Source organism: Stenella coeruleoalba (assembly GCF_951394435.1).
Source record: "Stenella coeruleoalba genome assembly, chromosome: 4".
Taxonomy (NCBI): Eukaryota; Metazoa; Chordata; class Mammalia; order Artiodactyla; family Delphinidae; genus Stenella; species Stenella coeruleoalba.
Genome location: NC_137149.1, coordinates 70,553,618 through 70,573,364, shown reverse-complemented (window position 1 = coordinate 70,573,364; position 19,747 = coordinate 70,553,618). Strand labels below are relative to the sequence as shown.

General features: G+C 38.6%; 1 protein-coding gene across 2 annotated transcripts in view; it reads left to right on the top strand.

The window, feature by feature from the left end:
• TXK (TXK tyrosine kinase) overlaps window positions 1-19,747 on the top strand; it is a 93,987-nt gene that overhangs the window by 33,932 nt on the left and 40,308 nt on the right. For both annotated transcript variants that reach the window (XM_079921097.1, XM_079921096.1), the window contains exons 7-11: window positions 216-295; window positions 1,241-1,368; window positions 5,923-5,997; window positions 8,711-8,882; window positions 18,897-19,113. In XM_079921097.1, coding sequence (XP_079777223.1) covers window positions 216-295; window positions 1,241-1,368; window positions 5,923-5,997; window positions 8,711-8,882; window positions 18,897-19,113 — 672 coding nt within the window. The remainder of the gene's footprint in view (window positions 1-215; window positions 296-1,240; window positions 1,369-5,922; window positions 5,998-8,710; window positions 8,883-18,896; window positions 19,114-19,747) is intronic.

The window sequence follows — 19,747 nt, the reverse complement described above, 5'->3', positions numbered from 1 at the left end:
ACTCATGCATTGCAAATTCTTGTCCCAATTATATTTTATTTTATAGTTATGACATTTAAGTCTATAAAGGGTTTAAGAGATAACATTGTGTGTACTTGTAAAAACAGTATCATCCTTTTATAGTAAGTCAGTATAGCTTTGGTTTTCATTATTGAGATGTTTGTCTTTCTTCCTAATAAGGAATAAACTTGTACAATGAATGAATTGTTTTGCAGTCTAAAGAAGGTGCATTTATTGTCAGAGATTCAAGACATTTGGGATGCTACACCATTTCTGTGTTTATAAGAGCTGGGAGGTAAGCAGTTGTGATTTTGATCTCTCTAGAAATAGCAATCCCTGGGACAGTCATTGTTATGGAGATACCATCATATAGAGAATGTAAGAATGTAAGTGAGAGCCTAACATAGAAAATTGCTGGCCTGGAACTTGGGACAACTAATTGGTTCAAATTTTATCCCCTAACGAGCTCTGCATGTGACATTGGATAAGTTACTTAAACTCTCTCATCTCCTTTTCTCAAGCATCAAGTAAGGAGATTTGATTAGTTGTAGAAGACACTGCTGGTGCGATTCTCTCCTCACCTTGGTTTACCCCTGGGTTACCCTGCAGAGAGCTCTCTTGTACTCAGAAAGCTTCCTGTTTCTTTCTGCCTGAGGATGTTCTCTGGCTGCGGGTTCTTGTAGTCCCCAGGGGTGGACTGGAAGTACCTGAGAGTTAGCTTCCTAGGTGACCCTCCAACCATGAGGAGTGGAGGATAAGCCCTTCAGCTCCTTTGCACTTTAGTGGGAAGACTCTGAGGTATGTTCCACAGACGCTCATCTCTTCCTAGAGGGATTAAGCCCCAGCTGCCCATAGCAAACCTGCTCATCAATACGCCCGATACTGGTTTTCCTCCCTCCTTTGTCTCACATCTCTCACAGTGCATTTATTCATTCATTGAACTGATACTTGATTCAATAAATGCTCATAAGTGTCCATTACGAGCTGTACATTTTTGGACACTAGACTTGTCACCTAGACAACTTTCGCTGAAGTTATGTTTGAATCTAAGACCCCAGTACCATAGCTGAGGAATTTTCCTGGGCTGGGGTTGCACCTGTTGAATTTAATCCTATCTGCTCTTCAGTGTGTAGTGTTACTAGGATATGAGTTTTAGAGGTGGAGTCCTGTTGCTTAATGATTGACTTGGTTCCATCGTGGTCTTTTGCTTGTTTATGAACTCACATTTTACTGATTGTAGAAGTATGGAGGCTACCATCAAACATTATCAGATTAAAAGGAAGGACTCAGGACAGTGGTACGTGACTGAAAGACACCTCTTTCAATCAATCCCCGAGTTGATCTGGTATCACCAGCACAACGCAGCTGGTAAGTCAGAAACTTCAGGCTGGGAGAGTCGGGGAGCCAGGCCCCAGAGAGGCAATGTATCTCTGGTCAGACACTTAACAGGACCAAATATCCCTGTAGAAATGTTTAAGAGTCGAAATACAACCTGTCTTCTGTGCAATTCTCCTCCTCATTGATGCGTTTTTGTTTTTTCTAGTCAGGTGGCAAGAGGTAGGTTGATTTTTTTTTACATTTCTGCCAGGTTAGAAAAATGATAGATGACAAGGAAGCAAAAGGCCATTTAGTCATTATCCATCTGTTCTTGAAATTTACATGGAGCTAAATGTAATAAAATTTCAAATGTCCTAAAGGCTCATTCTTCTTTCTCTTTACCCCTCTAAATTTGCTCTTAACTTTAGAAAGTTGCAATAGAAAATTACCCTTAAATGTCTCATTGTCTGTTCTTTCTTGTATGGAAAACAGAAAATGTTTTACACAGGACACAGCCTTACACAGTTACAATTTGACTTGAATATACCAGAGGCATATTTAACCCCCTTTCCCTCCCAGCTGTAATTTGCAATAATGGCTATTTTTGCAAACCTATCATCTATGGAAAGATATAGAATTCCAGAAAGTTCCACCACGATTACAACCACAGCTCTGGTCTTCAGCCCTCGTCCAACCTGTACTGGACTACTCTGAGCCTATGGGGGGAATCTCCTTACCTCAGTGTTATAGAATTTGGAACCCACTGTAACTTCCATATTCTTTTGACTTCTTGACATGCAGTACTTTTTTTAGATTTTTCTCATGAAAAGTTGTGATGCCCAAACAAATCCCTTTTGGAAAGCGGCCACTTTTCCATTACACTGGTTCTAAATATCAGGAATAAATCCAAGGAAGTTTTTATTCTCTTATGGAGTGAGTCCACCTGGGTATTCCTGATGGTCACTGGGCGTTTGGTTAGAGAGGAAGTGGCAACATGTCTGAGTGGGGCCAGTGAGGACATATTTGTGGCTAGAGATAGAAACCCTTAGAATCAGGAGTTTTCTTCGTCACGCTCTTCTTTCCCCTTCCTTCAAAGAAAAAATTTAAGAAACAGAGTGGTGGTGGTGGTGACGTTAAAAAAAAATACCGAGGCAGATCAGGATGTGCTGACCTGAAAAGATGTTAGTGATAAGTTGCTTAGTAAAGAAAAAAAGGTGCAAAACAGTATATTTATAGTCTTACTTTTGAAAAGTAAATATATAGAAATACGTGCATACATAGAAAAATCCTGTTACAGTTTAGGTAATAATTTTTAAACTAATAAGATCATAACAGGCTACAAGCTGTTAATGTTTACCTCTGGGGAATGAGACTGGGGGTAAGGGAAACTTATTTTCTGCTTTGTAGATTATGCTAGGGTTTTAAAAAATTACAATGCATATAAATTATTCTTATAATGTGAGAAATACCACACAGATAACTTTTAAAATTAAAGCTAGATCAAACAATAAAAGAAAGAAAAACAGGGTTTGAGAACTTCTAACTACGGTGGCTGTTTATTAGGGAGAAAAGAAAGTAGAAAAGAGATAAGACAAAGAGAAAGAAGGATGATAAGAGGAAAGGCATGGGACTCAGAAATAGTTGATATTTACTGAAGACTTACTTTGGACCAGACCCTATTTTATGTATATTTATTTATTTAATCTTCAGAGAAATCCATGAGGTAGATGCTGTTGATGTCTCTATCTTACAGAAGAGGAAACTGAGGCATGAGTTGTGCTCAAGGCACACCGTTAATAAGTATTTGCACTGAGATTTGAATTCACAGAAATCTTTGAAACCATTGGAGCCGTAGAACCTACTGACTCCAGGGTCTGCGTTTAATGACTGTCATCTCCTCCAGAAAGAGGCAACTTAGATCATTGGAGGATCCAGATGAGGCTGTGAATTGAAACCCATGACTATCCCGTCTAGTTTTTGACTTCTGATCGATTTAGCTCATGACAGTCCATCTCTTTACCAGAAGTAAGGACAATGCAAAGAGAGTGACAGACTTTTTTTTTTTCTATCAGAGAGACAAACCATCACTAAACCACTGGTAGTAATTCACAGAATAAAAACATTTGGCAAACAAAAACTTTGAAGTTAGAGGAAGGTGTTAGGGTCTTAAGGAAATTCCTATTATGTTCTTTACTTTGATCATGTGTTATAGAGTCCCAACTTCATGAGGGCTCTAACCCCAACTAGGTCTTCAGAGTCACTGGTAAGCATCCTTTCCTGTTTTCTGTTCAAACTTCTACCATTCTCCTCAAGACCCCCTTTCTAGTATTATCCACTGCCCATGAGTAAATTGCCTAACCATCTACTTCATTAAGAAAATTGAAGTCTAAGGGGTACAAACTATTATGTATAAAATAAGTTACAAGGATATATTGTACAACACAGAGAATATAGCCAATATTTTATAATAACTATGAATGGAGTACAATCTTTAAAAATTACGAAACACTACACTACACCTGTAACTTACATAATATTGTACATCAACTATACTTCAGTTGCATGATTCTCCTGCCTGGTAGACACAGATACCTGCAATCCCACATGCCCTGAACTTCAATGAGGAAATGGAGCTCTTCATCTTATACTACTACTTTCCTTCCAAATTTACTCTTCCTGGTGTATCATCATCAGATAATCGTATCATCATCTTGCCAATTACAGGGGCTGGAAACATGGAAGTCAGAATAGATACATCCATTCTCCTTGCACTTCTGATTAATTATCAAGTGCGATGAATTTCATATCCTATATATGTCTCATGTAGGTCCCTGCCTCTCCCTGTGTACTGCCCTAATCATTGTTCACTTAGATAATTACAGTGGCCTCTTCACTGGTCTTGTCGCCTTCAAGGTTGACTTCCCCTCATCCATCCTCTATACTGATGCCAGAAGGATGTATCAAAATGTAAATCTGACTACACCACTCCCTTATTTAGGATCTTTCAATGGCTCCCTCCCACCTGCAGGAAGATGTGATGCTCCTTTGCAAAGCATACAAGGCCTTGACCACAACCAGAATATAACCTACCTCTCATGTATAATTTCTTGCCCCTTCTACCTCTCACTCTTTGCTCAAATAGCTCTTCGTGCATCATACCTCTAAGTATCAATATCATCTTATGCTACTACCTCTGCCTACAATGTGGACTCCTTTTGTCAGATCCATCTCAAGTATCATCTCCTGACAGAAGACTTCTTTGAATCCAACAATGTCCGAGGTGCTCTTCCTCTGTGTCCCAGAGCACCTTGCGTATCTTCATCACAGAACTTACTCCTTTTACACTGAAATTGCCTCTCTCTGCCTGTCTTCCCTCACTGAGATGGAGCCCCTGTGTGTAGAGTCCTCATTTTCTTCATCTTTGATCCTCTGGAATCTTTGGGATCTACTTAGAGAAGTGTCTTACACACATTGGGCACTTAATAATGCTGCTTTCTGTTCTTATGTTGGCCAAGTTTGTTCCTGTCTTCCAGCCTTTGCACATGCTGTTCCATCTGCCTGGAATGCTGTTCCTTCTGATCCTTGTAGGATGGCTACTCATCCATGAATGTCAGCATAGCTGTCATCTTGTCAGAAAGGCCTTCTGTGGGCACTCATTCTAAAGAAGCTGTATTTCATCCACTCTACTTCATCTGCTTCATCGACTCATCATCTGCTTCTTCTTGTGTGTGCATGTACTTCTTTATTTTCTCTGTTCCCACTTGAATGTAAGCTTCATGAGAGTAGGGACCATCACTGTCTTACTCACTGCTGTCTCCCACCATGTAGATAATGCTTGGCACAAAGCAGTCTTTCAAGAAATGTGAGTTGAAGAAATAAATAATAAATGTTTGTTGAACAAAAACTGAAATTGACTCTATGGAATACTACATGTGGACCCAATCAAAAGAAGTCTCATTACTCTACCATGCTATTAAAAAATAATAATAAACTACTCTCAAGAGGAGGATGGGGAAATGGGTACACTTAGACACTGTTGGTGGTTGAATGAATTAGTACAAACTTTCTAGACACTCTTTGATCATGAAGTCACATTTTAAGAAATTTATGCCTGAGGCAATAATTTGAGAGGTACATACAGATATATGTTCAAAAATATACAGCATATTTTACAATAGTGAAATCTTGGAAATAATATTAAGGTCTATTTATAGTCATTGACACATGTCAATTACATTTTGAGTGTAAAAATCTTGGAGCAAAACATTTACATTGCTGTGAAACATATCAGATGTTTCAAACACGCATAAGGAAATTTTTGTGAAAATGTTCACCAAAGTGATAACAGTGTATCTCTGGATACTAAGATTTTGTAAGGGACCTTTATTTCATCTTTGTGTTTTCTTGGATTCTTTAGTTTCTGTTCAATGAGCATATATTATTTTGCGAAAGGTGTTTTTCTAATGGGAAAAATAAGCAAACAGACTAACTGTAGAATGCTTTTTTGCCTGATCTATTTAAGGAATAGCACTATATTCTAGTATATTTGGCTTTTTCTTTTGTGCTAGTAACTAGGACTGAAATGCTGACTTTTTTTCTCCCCAGGGCTCATGTCCCGTCTCCGCCACCCAGTTGGGCTGATGGGCAGTTGCTTGCCGGCCACAGCTGGTTTTAGCTATGGTAAAGTATGCACATGTGCTCAAGTAAAAATCAAATCCAGTGAAGAGCCTATCCCAAGTTCCCTCTGTGTTCTTTAAATTCTCAGCTCTTTTGAGGTAGAGCCTGTCTAGCTACATTTCTCCTCAAAGTTTAAATCTCCCTTCTGAGATGTTTAAATATATGCAGCTCCTAAGGGCATTTAAACTTTGGGGGAAAATGTTTCACTTTTACTTCAAATTTCATTATACATTATTTGGAACCCTTTTGATAAATTCCAGTTCTTTTTATTTGAACGTTTGGGTTGTTGCTCTCTGGTTATGTGGGTGGCTGGGAAATGACTTCTCCCCAAGAGAACCTGCTAAAATGAGTTGCTAAAAGTGTCCTTGTCACCTTTTTCGAATAGAACTTGGACCAAGTTTGATTTGAACTATTTTCTAGTGAATGTGATAGTTGCAAATCTGTGAGAATAAATAAGAGCCAAAGAATCCCGCTTTCTAATTTGTTGATACTTTATTTCCTTAAATTTATCTCATTAGGGGGACTCAGAATATACTGAAAAAAAAAAGATAACACAATTATTGTGTAGCAGATAAGCAGGACTCAGGGTCGCTGTGAATTGGGCTGGAAAGGTGATTTCAGGGTGTTATGGGTGCCTAGATTATTCCTCTGCCCCATAAATACTATATGTTTAAAAAATTCTATCATTAGCCATTTATCTAAGTTAAACATGGTCGTTTTTTTTTTGTTTTTTTTGTGGTACGCGGGCCTCTCACTGTTGTGGTCCCTCCCGCTGCGGAGCACAGGCTCCGGACGCGCAGGCTCAGCGGCCATGGCTCACGGGCCCAGCCGCTCCATGGCATGTGAGATCTTCCCGGACCGGGGCACGAACCCATGTCCCCTGCATCGGCAGGCGGACTCTCAACCACTGCGCCACCAGGGAAGCCCAAACATGGTCGTTTTTAATTAAAAAATAAACTTTTCAATTTTTCAATATCCAGAAGAGTGCACAGTTCGTAAGTCTAGAGCCTGAGTAATGTTGTCTGGTTTTGACTACCTTATATAAATGAAATTGGACACCGGGCATCCACGTCTGGCTTCTTTCTTCCATCCTTCCACATGTGAATTCACCCACCATGGTGGGTGTGGTTGGTCCAGCTGCATTGCGGTGAACTGCTACGTTGCATGACTACACCGCAATGGATTTGCCCATCCTTCTTCAGATAGCCTTTTGGGTTCTAACCAGTTTTTGGCTTTTCTAAATAATATTATTAGGAACATTCTTGTATGCCTTTTGATAACGTTTAACACACACATATGCCCCGACAATGATGGATATATACTTAAAAGTAGCATTGCTGGGTCGTAGAGTATGAATATACTCAGATTTAGTCAGTTTTCTAAAGAATTTATACCAGATTATACTTTAATGAAGAGTGTATGGACGTCTCAGCTGTTCCACATCTTTGCCCTTGCCAGTATTTGGTATTCTTGTGGTTTTTGTTTGGTTTGGTTTCTGTTTTCATTTTAGCCAATCTGGTGCATGTGTAGTGGTATCTCATTTTGGTTTAAATATGCATTTCCCTGATGACTAATTATGTTGATCAACTTCTCATAGGTTCAGTGACCATTTGGACATTCTCTTTTGTGAGAGAATATACTATTCAAGTTATTTTTAACCCTTAAAGAATAGGATTATCTGCCTTTTCCTAATCGATTTATTCTTACTTTGAATAGGAATTCTTTGTTGGTTATATGTTTTAAGAAATATTTTCTCCCCGTCTGTGACTTACTTTTTCATTTTCTTAATGGGGTGTATTTGATAAATAGGATTTTTATGAAATTTAATCTATCAGTATTCTCCTTTATAGTTATATTCTGTTGAATAAATCTATGTCAGTCCCAAGGTCATGAATATATTCTCCCATGTTATTTTAAAAACACACCTACTATTGGGAAGGGGAGTCCCTTGCAAAGCCTGGTGGTACAAGGGGTCACTGGCCATTACAATTCTTTTAAATGCATTATTTTAAAGTTCCAGCAGATGGTGGTGTTGCTGTATAAAAGTGGTTACTAAAAAGTTAAGATTTAATTCTCAGTTTTCCAAAGGGTTATTTTAAAAACAGTTCTTTTTTTCTTGATTTACTTCTGTGGAGTGAGAAATATTCAGTAATGCAAGCATCATTTCAAACGTACACTTAGATATGGGTTAGAATCTTAATATTGAAAATATTTATCAGGTGAATTGATTAGACTTTTCGCAAAGGAGAAAGGGCAGGAAAGCCCTTTAGGGGTGGAAGTGGGCAAAGAAACAATAATAGAAACTGAGATGGGGGACCCCAAATTTTATCTAATCTCACAAGTTTACTCACCAGGATAAAAACAGACTGGGGACATAAATATTTAGGCTCCAGGTCTGGTTTCGGCAGGTTTAGTTTAGAAAGGCACAGAACTGTTTCATCCTGGGTCTCTCTGGAAAGAGAAAGCATGTTTTGATATCCATAATTCCTCTCCAAGTAAGTGAGGTTTGTATTTTTATACTTGAATTCTGGAATTATACTTTTAAGCCACAATAAGAGTATTAAAAATGGTTACAGGTCCTTTCCACTCATTTATAAATTTTTTAAACCTCTCTGAAAAAGAAGAGAATAGGTCAAGAAAATTCCTAAATCTTTTCTAGCTCTAAAAATTTAACATGTTTTTCCTTATTTGTAATGTGCATGTTTTACTTTTCCAGAAAAGTGGGAGATAGATCCATCCGAGTTGGCTTTTGTAAAGGAGATTGGAAGCGGCCAGTTTGGGGTGGTCTATTTAGGCCAATGGCGAGCACATGTCCAGGTAGCTATCAAGGCCATCAATGAAGGCTCCATGTCTGAAGAGGATTTCATTGAAGAGGCTAAAGTGATGATGTAAGTACATACAATACCCAGATAAGTATCGTGCAACATCCTGGTGTCATGGAAAGAACACAGATTTTGGAGTCAGTCACATCTGGATTTGTGTCACAACTCTGCCCAAACTAGTTGTGGGACCTGGGCAAATTATTTGACCTCTGTGTGACCTGGGTGAGTTATTTCACTTTTCTAAGCCTCAATTTCCTCACCTGTAAAATGGGGATAACAATACCTCACTCACTGGATCAGTGTGTGAATTGAATGAGATAATGTATGAAAATGACAAGTAGATGTGTTCTTTTCAGCTCAATAATAGGTGCTTAATGACTACATTTTTTTTTCCTTTTCCCAGAAGCAAAAATCTTGATTTTGTCTAAATAGTAATATAAGGATATACTATTTGCTTTCAGAGAATTCAAGAATCATGAGGTCTAACAGAAGTGGCTCTTTGCAGATCATTGGACGCTGCTCTTAGCTTCTGGAATTTCCCAGATTCAGCCTTTTGCCTCAGTCGAACCTGTGGCTATGGTTTATGTCAGTAACCTGGGCTGGACCAGGATAGGCCAATAATTTGGCACAATTCAAATCAATATTCTTTAAGTACTTGTTGAACATTTACTTAGAGGAAGAGCAATGTGGTAAAAAAGGAAGACCGCAGGTGGCATTACCTAGATTCTGTTTTATTATCCAAAGCGATTTAGTTCTCTTCCAAATTTGCAGACCCCAGTTGACAAAAACAAAAGCAAACCCCCCAAAACCAGTGGTGATTAACTTGATCCATTATTTGAAGGCAGAGCAATGTGTCTCTTGGGGCTCTCAACCCATATTCCAAGTACTATCAAAATATTCTTTCCATCCACTTAGAATAAAATGAATTCTGAGAGAAGTTAATGATAAACACAACTTACCAGTGGTATCAGTTTCTCAAAGATGTTTTTGTGCCCCTTGGTTACCCTACTGGCCTTTGCTCCCTGATACTGCCTGCATAAGACCATGGTTTTCCTACATCTAAAGGATAGACAAAAATTATATTCCTGTGTATTGGATTAAATAGGTACAAGAAGAAAAGAACGAAGGGGAGACATATGATTCAGGGAAAGTTGAAGTCGTATTAGAATCCCTATCAAAAAGAAAGAATCAGAATTTAAATCCCCCTTCTGAGATGTTTAAATATATGCATCTAGGGACTTCCCTGGCAGTCCAGTGGTTAAGATTCCACACGCCCAAGGCAGGGAGCACAGGTTTGATCCCTGGTCGGGGAACTAAGATCCCGCATGCCGCGGCCAAAAATTAAAATAAATAAATAAACAAACAAATAAATAAATATATGCATCTCGTAAAGGCAATTTAAACTTTTGGGGAAAAGGTATCACTTTTACTTCAAATATCATAATACATTGTTAGGATCCCTTTTGATAAAGTACAGTTCTTTTTATTTGAATGTTTGGGTTGTTGCTCTCTGGTTACTTGAGTGTCTGAGTGGAGTGTGGAGAAGAGAAATAGTTCCTGGCAGTTTATGGAGGCAGGAATGAGGCTACATGCTTATTTTTAAGTCATTTCAGATGGACATAATGTGTTCTTGGGTTTGAACACAGTTGATTTTTTTCTCCTGATTTTTTTTTTTTTTTTTTTTTTTCAGTACGCAGGCCTCTCACTGTTGTGGCGTCTCCCGTTGCGGAGCACAGGCTCCAGACGCACAGGCTCAGCGGCCATGGCTCACGGGCCCAGCCGCTCTGCGGCATGTGGGATCTTCCCGGACCGGGGCACGAACCCGTGTCCCCTGCATTGGCAGGCGGACTCTCAACCACTGAGCCACCAGGGAAGCCCTTTTCCTGATTTTTTGATAGCGAGGCAGGAAAAGTCCCATTCTAATGTCCTTTTGCAAATACATTCATCTTTAAAAAGTTAAATAGCTGACATACATTGTGCTCTATCTGCCAAGAATATACAGCTTGGCATATTACCTTCCTTTTTGTAAGCATACAGCTTAAATGTCACCTCTACCAGGAGATCTCCCCTGTCTACCCTGTTTAATTGGCAGTCCCACCCCCAAATGCTTTCTGTTGTATCACCTTGTATTAGTTCCATCAAAGCACTTGTCACTACTCCCAAGCTTCACGTGTATTTGTTTTGTTTCTCCCCCAGTAGAATGTAAGCTCCATGATAATGGGACCTTATTTATCTCTCTTCTACAACCGGGTGAGTGCTTAAAATAATAGCTAGCATGTAGTTGGTGTTCAACAAATATTTGTGGATTATTGAATGAGTTAATGAATCCTCACATTTCTATGAGGTAGGTTCTATTAAGACCCCAATTTTAGAGATTGGTCCAAGATAGTGGAGTAGAAGGACGTGTGCTTACTCCCTCTTGCGAGAGCCTCGGAATCACTGCTGACTGCTGAACAGTCGTCTACAGGAAGACACTGGAACTCACCGAAAAAGATACCACACATCCAAAGGCAAAGGAGAAACCACAATAAGACAGTAGGAGGGCGCAATCACAATAAAATCAAATCCCATAACTGCTGGGTGAGTGTCTCACAAATTGGAGAGCACTTATACCACAGAAGTTCACCCACTGGAGAGAAGGTTCTGAGCCCCACGTCAGGCTTCCAACCTGGGGGTCCGGCAACAGGAGGAGGAATTCCTAGAGAATCAGATTTTGAAGGAATTTGATTGCAGGACTTTGACAGGACTCGAGGAAACAGAGACTCCACTCTTGGAGGGCACACACAAAGTAGTGTGTGCATCGGAACCCAGGGGAAGGAGCAGTGACCCCATAGGAGACTGAACCAGACCTACCTGCTAGTGTTGGAGGGTCTCCTGCAGAGGTGGGGGATGGCTGTGTCTCACCATGAGGACAAGGACACTGGCAGCAGAAGTTCTGGGAAGTACTTCTTGGCGTGAGCCTTCCCAGAGTCCGCCATTAGCCCCACAAAAGAGCTGGGTAGGCTCCAGTCTTGGGTCGCCTCAGGCCAGACAACCAACAAGGAGGGAACCCAGCCCCACCCATCAGCAGACAAGCAGATTAAAGTTTTACTGAGCTCTGCCCACCAGAGCAACACCCAGCTCTACCCACCACTAGTGCCTCCCATCAGGAAACTTGCACAAGCCTCTTAGATAGCCTCATCCACCAGAGGGCAGACAGCAGAAGCAAGAAAAACTACAATCCTGCAGGCTGTGGAACAAAAACCACATTTACAGAAAGATAGACAAGATGAAAAGGCAGAGGGCTATGTGCCAGATGAAGGAACAAGATAAATCCCCAGAAAAACAACTAAATGAAGTAGAGATAGGAAACCTTCTAGAAAAAGGATTCAGAATAATGATAGTGAAGATGATCAAGGACCTCGGAAAAAGAATGGAGGCAAAGATTGAGAAGATCCAAGAAATGTTTAACAGAGACCTAGAAGAATTAAAGAACAAACACCTAGAAGAATTAAAGAACAAACAAACAGAGATGACCAATACAATAACTGAAATGAAAAATACACTAGAAGGAATCAATAGCAGAATAACTGAGGCAGAAGAACGGATAAGTGACCTGGAAGACAGAATGGTGGAATTCACTGCCACAGAACAGAATAAAGAAAAAAGAATGAAAAGAAATGAAGACAGCCTAAGAGACCTCTGGGACAACATTAAACACTACAACATTCTCATTATAGGGGTTCCAGAAGGAGAAGAGAGAGAGAAAGGACCCGAGAAAATATTTGAAGAGATTATAGGCAACAACTTTCCTAACATGGGAAAGGAAATAGCCACCCAAGTCCAGGAAGTGCAGAGAGTCCCAGGCAGAATAAACCCAAGGAGAAACAGACTGAGACACATAGTAATCAAATTGGCAAAAATTAAGAAAGCAAGAAAAATTATTGAAAGCAACAAGGGAAAAATGATGACATACAAGGGAACTCCCATAAGGTTAACAGCTGATTTCTCAGCAGAAACTCTACAAGCCAGAGGGAGTGGCATGATATATTTAAAGTGATGAAAGAGAAGAACCTACAACCAAGATTACTCTACCTGGCAAGGATCTCATTCAGATTCGACGGAGAAATCAAAAGCTTTACAGACAAGCAAAAGCTAAGGGAATTCAGCACCACCAAACCAGGTCTACAATAAATGCTAAAGGAACTTCTCTAAGTGGGAAACACAAGAGAAGAAAAGAACCTACAAAAACAAACTCAAAACAATTAAGAATATTGTTATAGGAACATACATATTGATAATTACCTTAAACGTGAATGGATTAAATGCACCAACCAAAAGACAGGCTTGCTGAATGGATACAAAAACAAGACCCATCTATATGCTGTCTACAAGAGACCCACTTCAGACCTAGGGACACATACAGACTGAAAGTGAGGGGATGGAAAAAGCTATTCCATGCAAATGGAAATCAAAAGAAAGCTGGAGTAGCAATCCTCGTATTAGATAAAATAGACTTTAAAATAAAGAATGTTACAAGAGACAAGGAAGGACACTACATAATGATCAAGGGATCAATCCAAGAAGAAGATATAACAATTATAAATACATATGCACCCAACATAGGAGTGCCTCAATACATAAGGCAACTGCTAACAGTTATAAAAGAAGAAATCAACAGTAACACAATAATATTGGGGGACTTTAACACCTCACTTTCACCAATGGACAGATCATCCAAACAGAAAATTAATAAGGAAACACAAGCTTTAAATGACACTATAGACCAGATAGATTTCATTGATATTTATAGGACATTCCATCCAAAAACAGCAGATTACACTTTCTTCTCAAGTGCACATGGAACATTCTCCAGGATAGATCACATCTTGGGTCACAAATCAAGCCTCAGTAAATTTAAGAAAATTGAAATCATATCAAGCATCTTTTCTGACCACAATGCTATGAGATTAGAAATCAGTTATGGGGAAAAAAACGTAAAAAAACACAAACACGTGGAGGCTAAACAATTCTTTACTAAATAACCAAGAAATTACTGAAGAAATCAAAGAGGGAATAAAAAATACTTAGAGACAAATGACAATGAAAACACAATGATCCAAAATGTATGGGATGCAGCAAAAGCAGTTCTAAGAGGGAAGTTTATAGCAATACAAGCCTATCTCAGAAAGAAGAAAAATCTCAAAACAATGTAAACTTACACCTAAAGGAACTAGAGGAAGAAGAACAAGCAAAACCCAAAGTTAGTAGAAGGAAAGAAGTCATAAAGATCAGAGCAGAAATAAATGAAATAGAAAAAAAGAAAACAATAGCAAAGATCAATAAAGCTAAAAGCTGGTTCTTTGAGAAGATAAATAGATTGATAAACCATTAGCCAGACTCATCAAGAGAAAGAGATAGAGGAGTCAAATCAGTAAAATTAGAAATGTAAAAGGAGAAGTTACAACAGACACCGCAGAAATATAAAGCATCCTAAGAGACTACTACAAGCAACTCTATGCCAATAAAATGGACAACCTTGAAGAAATGGACAAATTCTTAGAAAGGTTTAAACTTCCACGACTGAACCAGGAAGAAATAGAAAATATGAACAGACCAATCACAAGTAATGAAATTGAAGCTGTGATTGAAAATCTTCCAAGAAACAAAAGTCCAGGATCAGATGGCTTCACAGGTGAATTCTATAAAACGTTTAGAGAAGAGCTAACACCCATCCTTCTAAACTCTTCCAAAAAATTACACAGGAAGGAATACTCCCAAACTCATTCTATGAGGCCACCATCACCCTGATACCAAAACCAGACAAAGATACTCCCAAAAAAGAAAATTACAGACCAATATCACTGTTGAATATAGATGCAAAAATCCTCAACAAAATACTAGCAAACCAAATCCAGCAACACATTAAGAGGATCATACACCATGATCAAGTGGTATTTATTCCAGGGATGCAAGGATTCTTCAATATACGCAAATCAATCCATGTGATACACCATATTAACAAATTGAAAAAGAAAAACCATATGATCATCTCAATACATGCAGAAAAAGCTTTTGACAAAATTCAACACCAATTTATGATTAAAAAGTCTCCAGAAAGTGGGCATAGAGGAAACGTACCTCAACATAATAAAGGCCATATATGACAAACCCACAGAAAACATCATTCTCAATGGTGAAAAGCTGAAAGCATTTCCTCTAAAATCAGGAACAAGACAAAGATGTCCACTCTTGCCACTATTATTCAACACAGTTTTGGAAGTCCTAGCCATGGCAATCAGAGAAGAAAAAGAAATAAAGGGAATACAAATTGGAAAAGAAGAAGTGAAACTGTCACTGTTTGCAGATGACATGATACTATACATAGAGAATCCTAAAGATGCCACCAGAAAACTACTAGAGCTAATCAATGAATTTGGTAAAGTTGCAGGATACAAAATTAATGCACAGAAATCTCTTGCATTCCTATACACTAATGATGAAAAATCTGAAAGAAATTAAGGAAACACTCCCATTTACCACTGCAATAAAAAGAAGAAAATACCAAGGAATAAACCTACCTAGGGAGACAGAAGACCTGTATGCAGAAAACTATAAGACACGGATGAAAGAAATTAAAGATGTTACCAACAGATGGAGAGATATACCATGATCTCGGATTGGAAGAATCAGTATTGTGAAAATGACTATACTATCCATAGCAACCCACAGATTCAATGCAATCCCTATCAAATTACCCATGGCATTTTTTACAGAACTAGAACAAAAAATCTTAAAATTTTTATGGAGACACAAAAGACGCCGAATAGCCAAAGCAGACTTGAGGGAAAAAAACGGAGCTGGAGGAATCAGACTCCCTGGCTTCAGATTATACTACAAAGCTACAGTAATCAAGACAATATGGTACTGGCACAAAAACGGAAACATAGATCAATGGAATAGGATAGAAAGCCCAGAGATAAACCCATGCACCTAGGGTCAACTAATCTATGACATAGGAGGCAAGGATATACAATGGAGAAAAGACAGTCCTTTCAATAAGTGGTGCTGGGAAACTGGACAGCTCCATGTAAAAGAATGAAATTAGAACACTCCCTAACACCATACAGAAAAATAAACTCAAAATGGATAGAGACCTAAGTGTAGGACCAGACACTATAAAACTCTTCGAGGAAAACATAGGAAGAACACTCTTTGACATAAATCACAGCAAGATCTTTTTTGATCCACCTCCTAGAGTAATGGAAATAAAAACAAAAATAAACAAATGGACCTCATGAAACTTTAAAGCTTTTGCACAGCAAAGGAAACTACAAGCAAGACGAAAAGACAACCCTTAAAATGGGAGAAAATATTTGCAAATGAATCAACGGACAAAGGATTAATCTCCCAAATATATAAACAGCTCATGCAGCTCAATATTAAAAAAACAAACAAACCAATCCAAAAATGGGCAGAAGACCTAAATAGACATTTCTCCAAAGAAGGCATACAGATGGCCAAGAAGCACATGAAAAGCTGCTCAACATTACTAATTATTAGAGAAATGCAAATCAAAACTACAATGAGGTAATAACCTCACAGCAGTTAGAATGGGCATCATCAGAAAATCTACAAACAACAAATGCTAGAGAGGGTGTGGAGAAAAGGGAACCCTCTTGCCCTGTTGGTGGGAATGTAAATTGATACAGGCACTATGGAGAACAGTATGGAGGTTGCTTAAAAACTAAAAATAGAATTACCACATGACCCAGCAATCCCACTACTTGGCATATACCCAGAGAAAACCGTAATTCAAAAAGACACATACACCCTAATGTTCATTGCAGCACTATTTACAATAGCCAGGTCATGGAAGCAACCTAAATGCCCTTTGACAGATGAATGGTAAAGAAGATGTGGTACATATATACAATGGAATATTACTCAGCCATAAAAAGGAATGAAATTGGGTCATTTGTAGAGATGTGGATGAATCTAGAGACTGTCATAGAGAGTGAAGTAAGTGAGGAAGAGAAAAACAAATATTGTTTTTTAACAAAATATTTTTAAAAAAATATTGTATATTAACACATATATGTGGAACCTAGAAAAATGGTACAGATGACCAGTTTGCAGGGCAGAAGTAGAGATACAGATGTAGAGGACAAACGTATGGACACCAAGGGGGGAAAGTGGCAGGTGGGGGTGGTGGTGGTGGTGTGATGAATTGGGAGACTGGGATTAACATGTATACACTAATATGTATAAAATGGATGACTAATAAGAACGTGCTGTATAAAAAAATTAATTAAAAAAAAGAAAAAAAATGACCCCAATTTTATACATGATAAAAAGGAAATTTTGAAAACTTATGTAATTTGCCCACAGTTCCTCAACAAAACGTTGGTAGTGTCTAATTGTAATCAAAACTGTGAACTGTCTGGGTACAAAGTCCATAGTCTTAGCTAACATAGTAATCAACAAATATTTATTGAGCAACTACTATATGCCAGATCTTATAGTAGGGGCCATAATTGTTAACCAAAATTGTCATCCCGTGTAGTTTTTCCAGTGCACTAGCAGAGTAACTTCAAATCTCTACTGTGTTCTTAATTACCATATTTTAGAATATAGCCTAAATTGGGGGCCTGTACTCATGGTGTTTCCAGAGTACCTGCTAAAAGATTATTTAGGAAGATGAAAGAAAACCAGTCTTTTTTTCAGCCCATAAATTTCTACTAAAATTAAAAATTTTATCTTTATATTTTTACCATGGTTTATACTTTTTATAATACATTCACATACATTATCTCATTTAATATTCATTGGAAGAAAGAAGGACAGGTTTTATTATCCTTATTTTACATGTGAAGAAACTGAGGCTTAGAAATTTTAAATAAGTTGCTCCTGGTCATGCATCAATAGGAGATAAAACAACTTGAATTCAGCTCTTTTGTTTGGGAGCATGACATTTTCTTTAAATTATTATAACACTGCATTGCTTTTAAAGGATCCTTTATTTTAGTTGATCAACTGTGGGTTTGTATCTCTGGATGTAGCTTATAAGTAGCAGTGCATATAGGAAAATATGTGAATTAATTACATTTATAATAGTAAAAATATATAAGTAATTCTAATTTCTCTAAAACCTGAATACTATAGTCGAGAAGAAACAATAAACTTTTGAAGTATAAATGACTAAAAAGATTATTTTAGGGGGCTTCCTTGGTGGCTCAGTGGTTAAGAATCTGCCTGCCAATGCAGGGGACACAGGTTCGAGCCCTGGCCGGGAAGATCCCACATGCTGTGGAGCATCTAAGCCCATGCGCCACAACTACTGAGCCTGCGCTCTAGAGCCTGCGAGCCACAACTACTGAAGCCAGGGCGCCTAGAGCCCCTGCTCTGCAACAAGAGAAGCCACCGCAATGAGGAGCCCACGCAGCAGAACGAAGAGTAGCCCCTGCTCACCACAACTAGAGAAAGCCCGCGCGCAGCAACGAAGACCCAACACAGCCAAAAATAAATTTAAAAAAAAAAAAAAAGATTATTTTAGTGTGTGTACTTTAACAGGCAGTATTTGAGGACTTGTGTGTGTGTGTGTGTGTGTAATTACTAAATACAGAGAAGGGTTTCACGTTGGTAAATGTTTTTCAGTCTTCAACTTAATCTAAAAATTTCCTTTAAATGCCTTTATTCTTTAGAATTTAATGCGCATCAATCACTCTTTCCTCCCTCCTGTCTGTCCAGAATTTTTTGTCTAAGCAGCTGCAGTTGGGGAGGTTGAAACTCAGGGAACAGGAACTGGGCAAGGAGCAGCAGTACTGAGGAAGCAAAAGGCTTACAAAATGGAAAAGAGAAAAGCAGAACATGGGCATGTACTATTCTGTATGTACAGTGACTTAGGAAGTACTGCGTAAACTCTCAACCCCACTTTCTCAGCACATAAAGTAGAAAGGAAACTGTTCTACTTTCTCTGTGGTTGGGTTAATTTTAATCATAGTTTGATGATGAACATTACATGGAGCTGGTAAATATCACCAGTTGATTTCAAACACTTCAGAATGCAAAAACGATTCAGGTCTGTGTTTTTTTCACCAGGAAGTTATCTCATTCAAGGCTCGTTCAGCTTTATGGAGTGTGTATACAGCAGAAGCCCCTTTATATTGTGACGGAGTTTATGGAAAATGGTTGCCTGCTTAACTATCTCAGAGAGAGGAAAGGAAAACTTAGGAAGGAGATGCTATTGAGTGCATGTCAAGATATCTGTGAAGGAATGGAGTATCTGGAGAGAAACTGCTTTATCCACAGGGATTTAGTAAGTACGGTGCAAATTTGCTGATTATGTATATATTATACTTGTATTCAGAAGGACATGATCAGTTAGGACTTTCAATACTTTGAATAATGCATTCTTTGACTTAATTTTTAAACATTTTCCTATTTGTGTAACCTGTTGCGACATGTAGCTTTATTTTTAATTGCTCATTGATGCTGGAGCCAAGTAAGGTGTTACTCTAAATACGCCTTGAAGTAATTAATCACCACACTAATCAACTAACTAAAACTAATTTACTTTTCTTTCCTCTTCCCCCCCCCTTCTTCCTTCCTCCTATCTTTCTTTCTTTCAACCAATAATCAAATATGTATTGAGCGCCTATATATGCCACGCACTCTGCCAGGTGCTGGATACAATGCTGAAGAACCCCAGTGGGTCTCACCCAGGGGTGAAACTGCCTCAGGTGGAGGTAGTTAGGTTCTTGCAGTATCACAGCAGCACTACTGGCATTATTGGGAAGGAGTCAAAATGCTAAACCATTCTGTTGCATAGTGCTCAGAACAGCTCTCCAAACAAAGAAGATTGAAGTTTGACTTGCCCCAAAAGCAAATAGCTCTGCTTCCCTGCCTTGCTACCTCCCCTTGAAAAACATTTTCTGTCTGCTCCATATTTA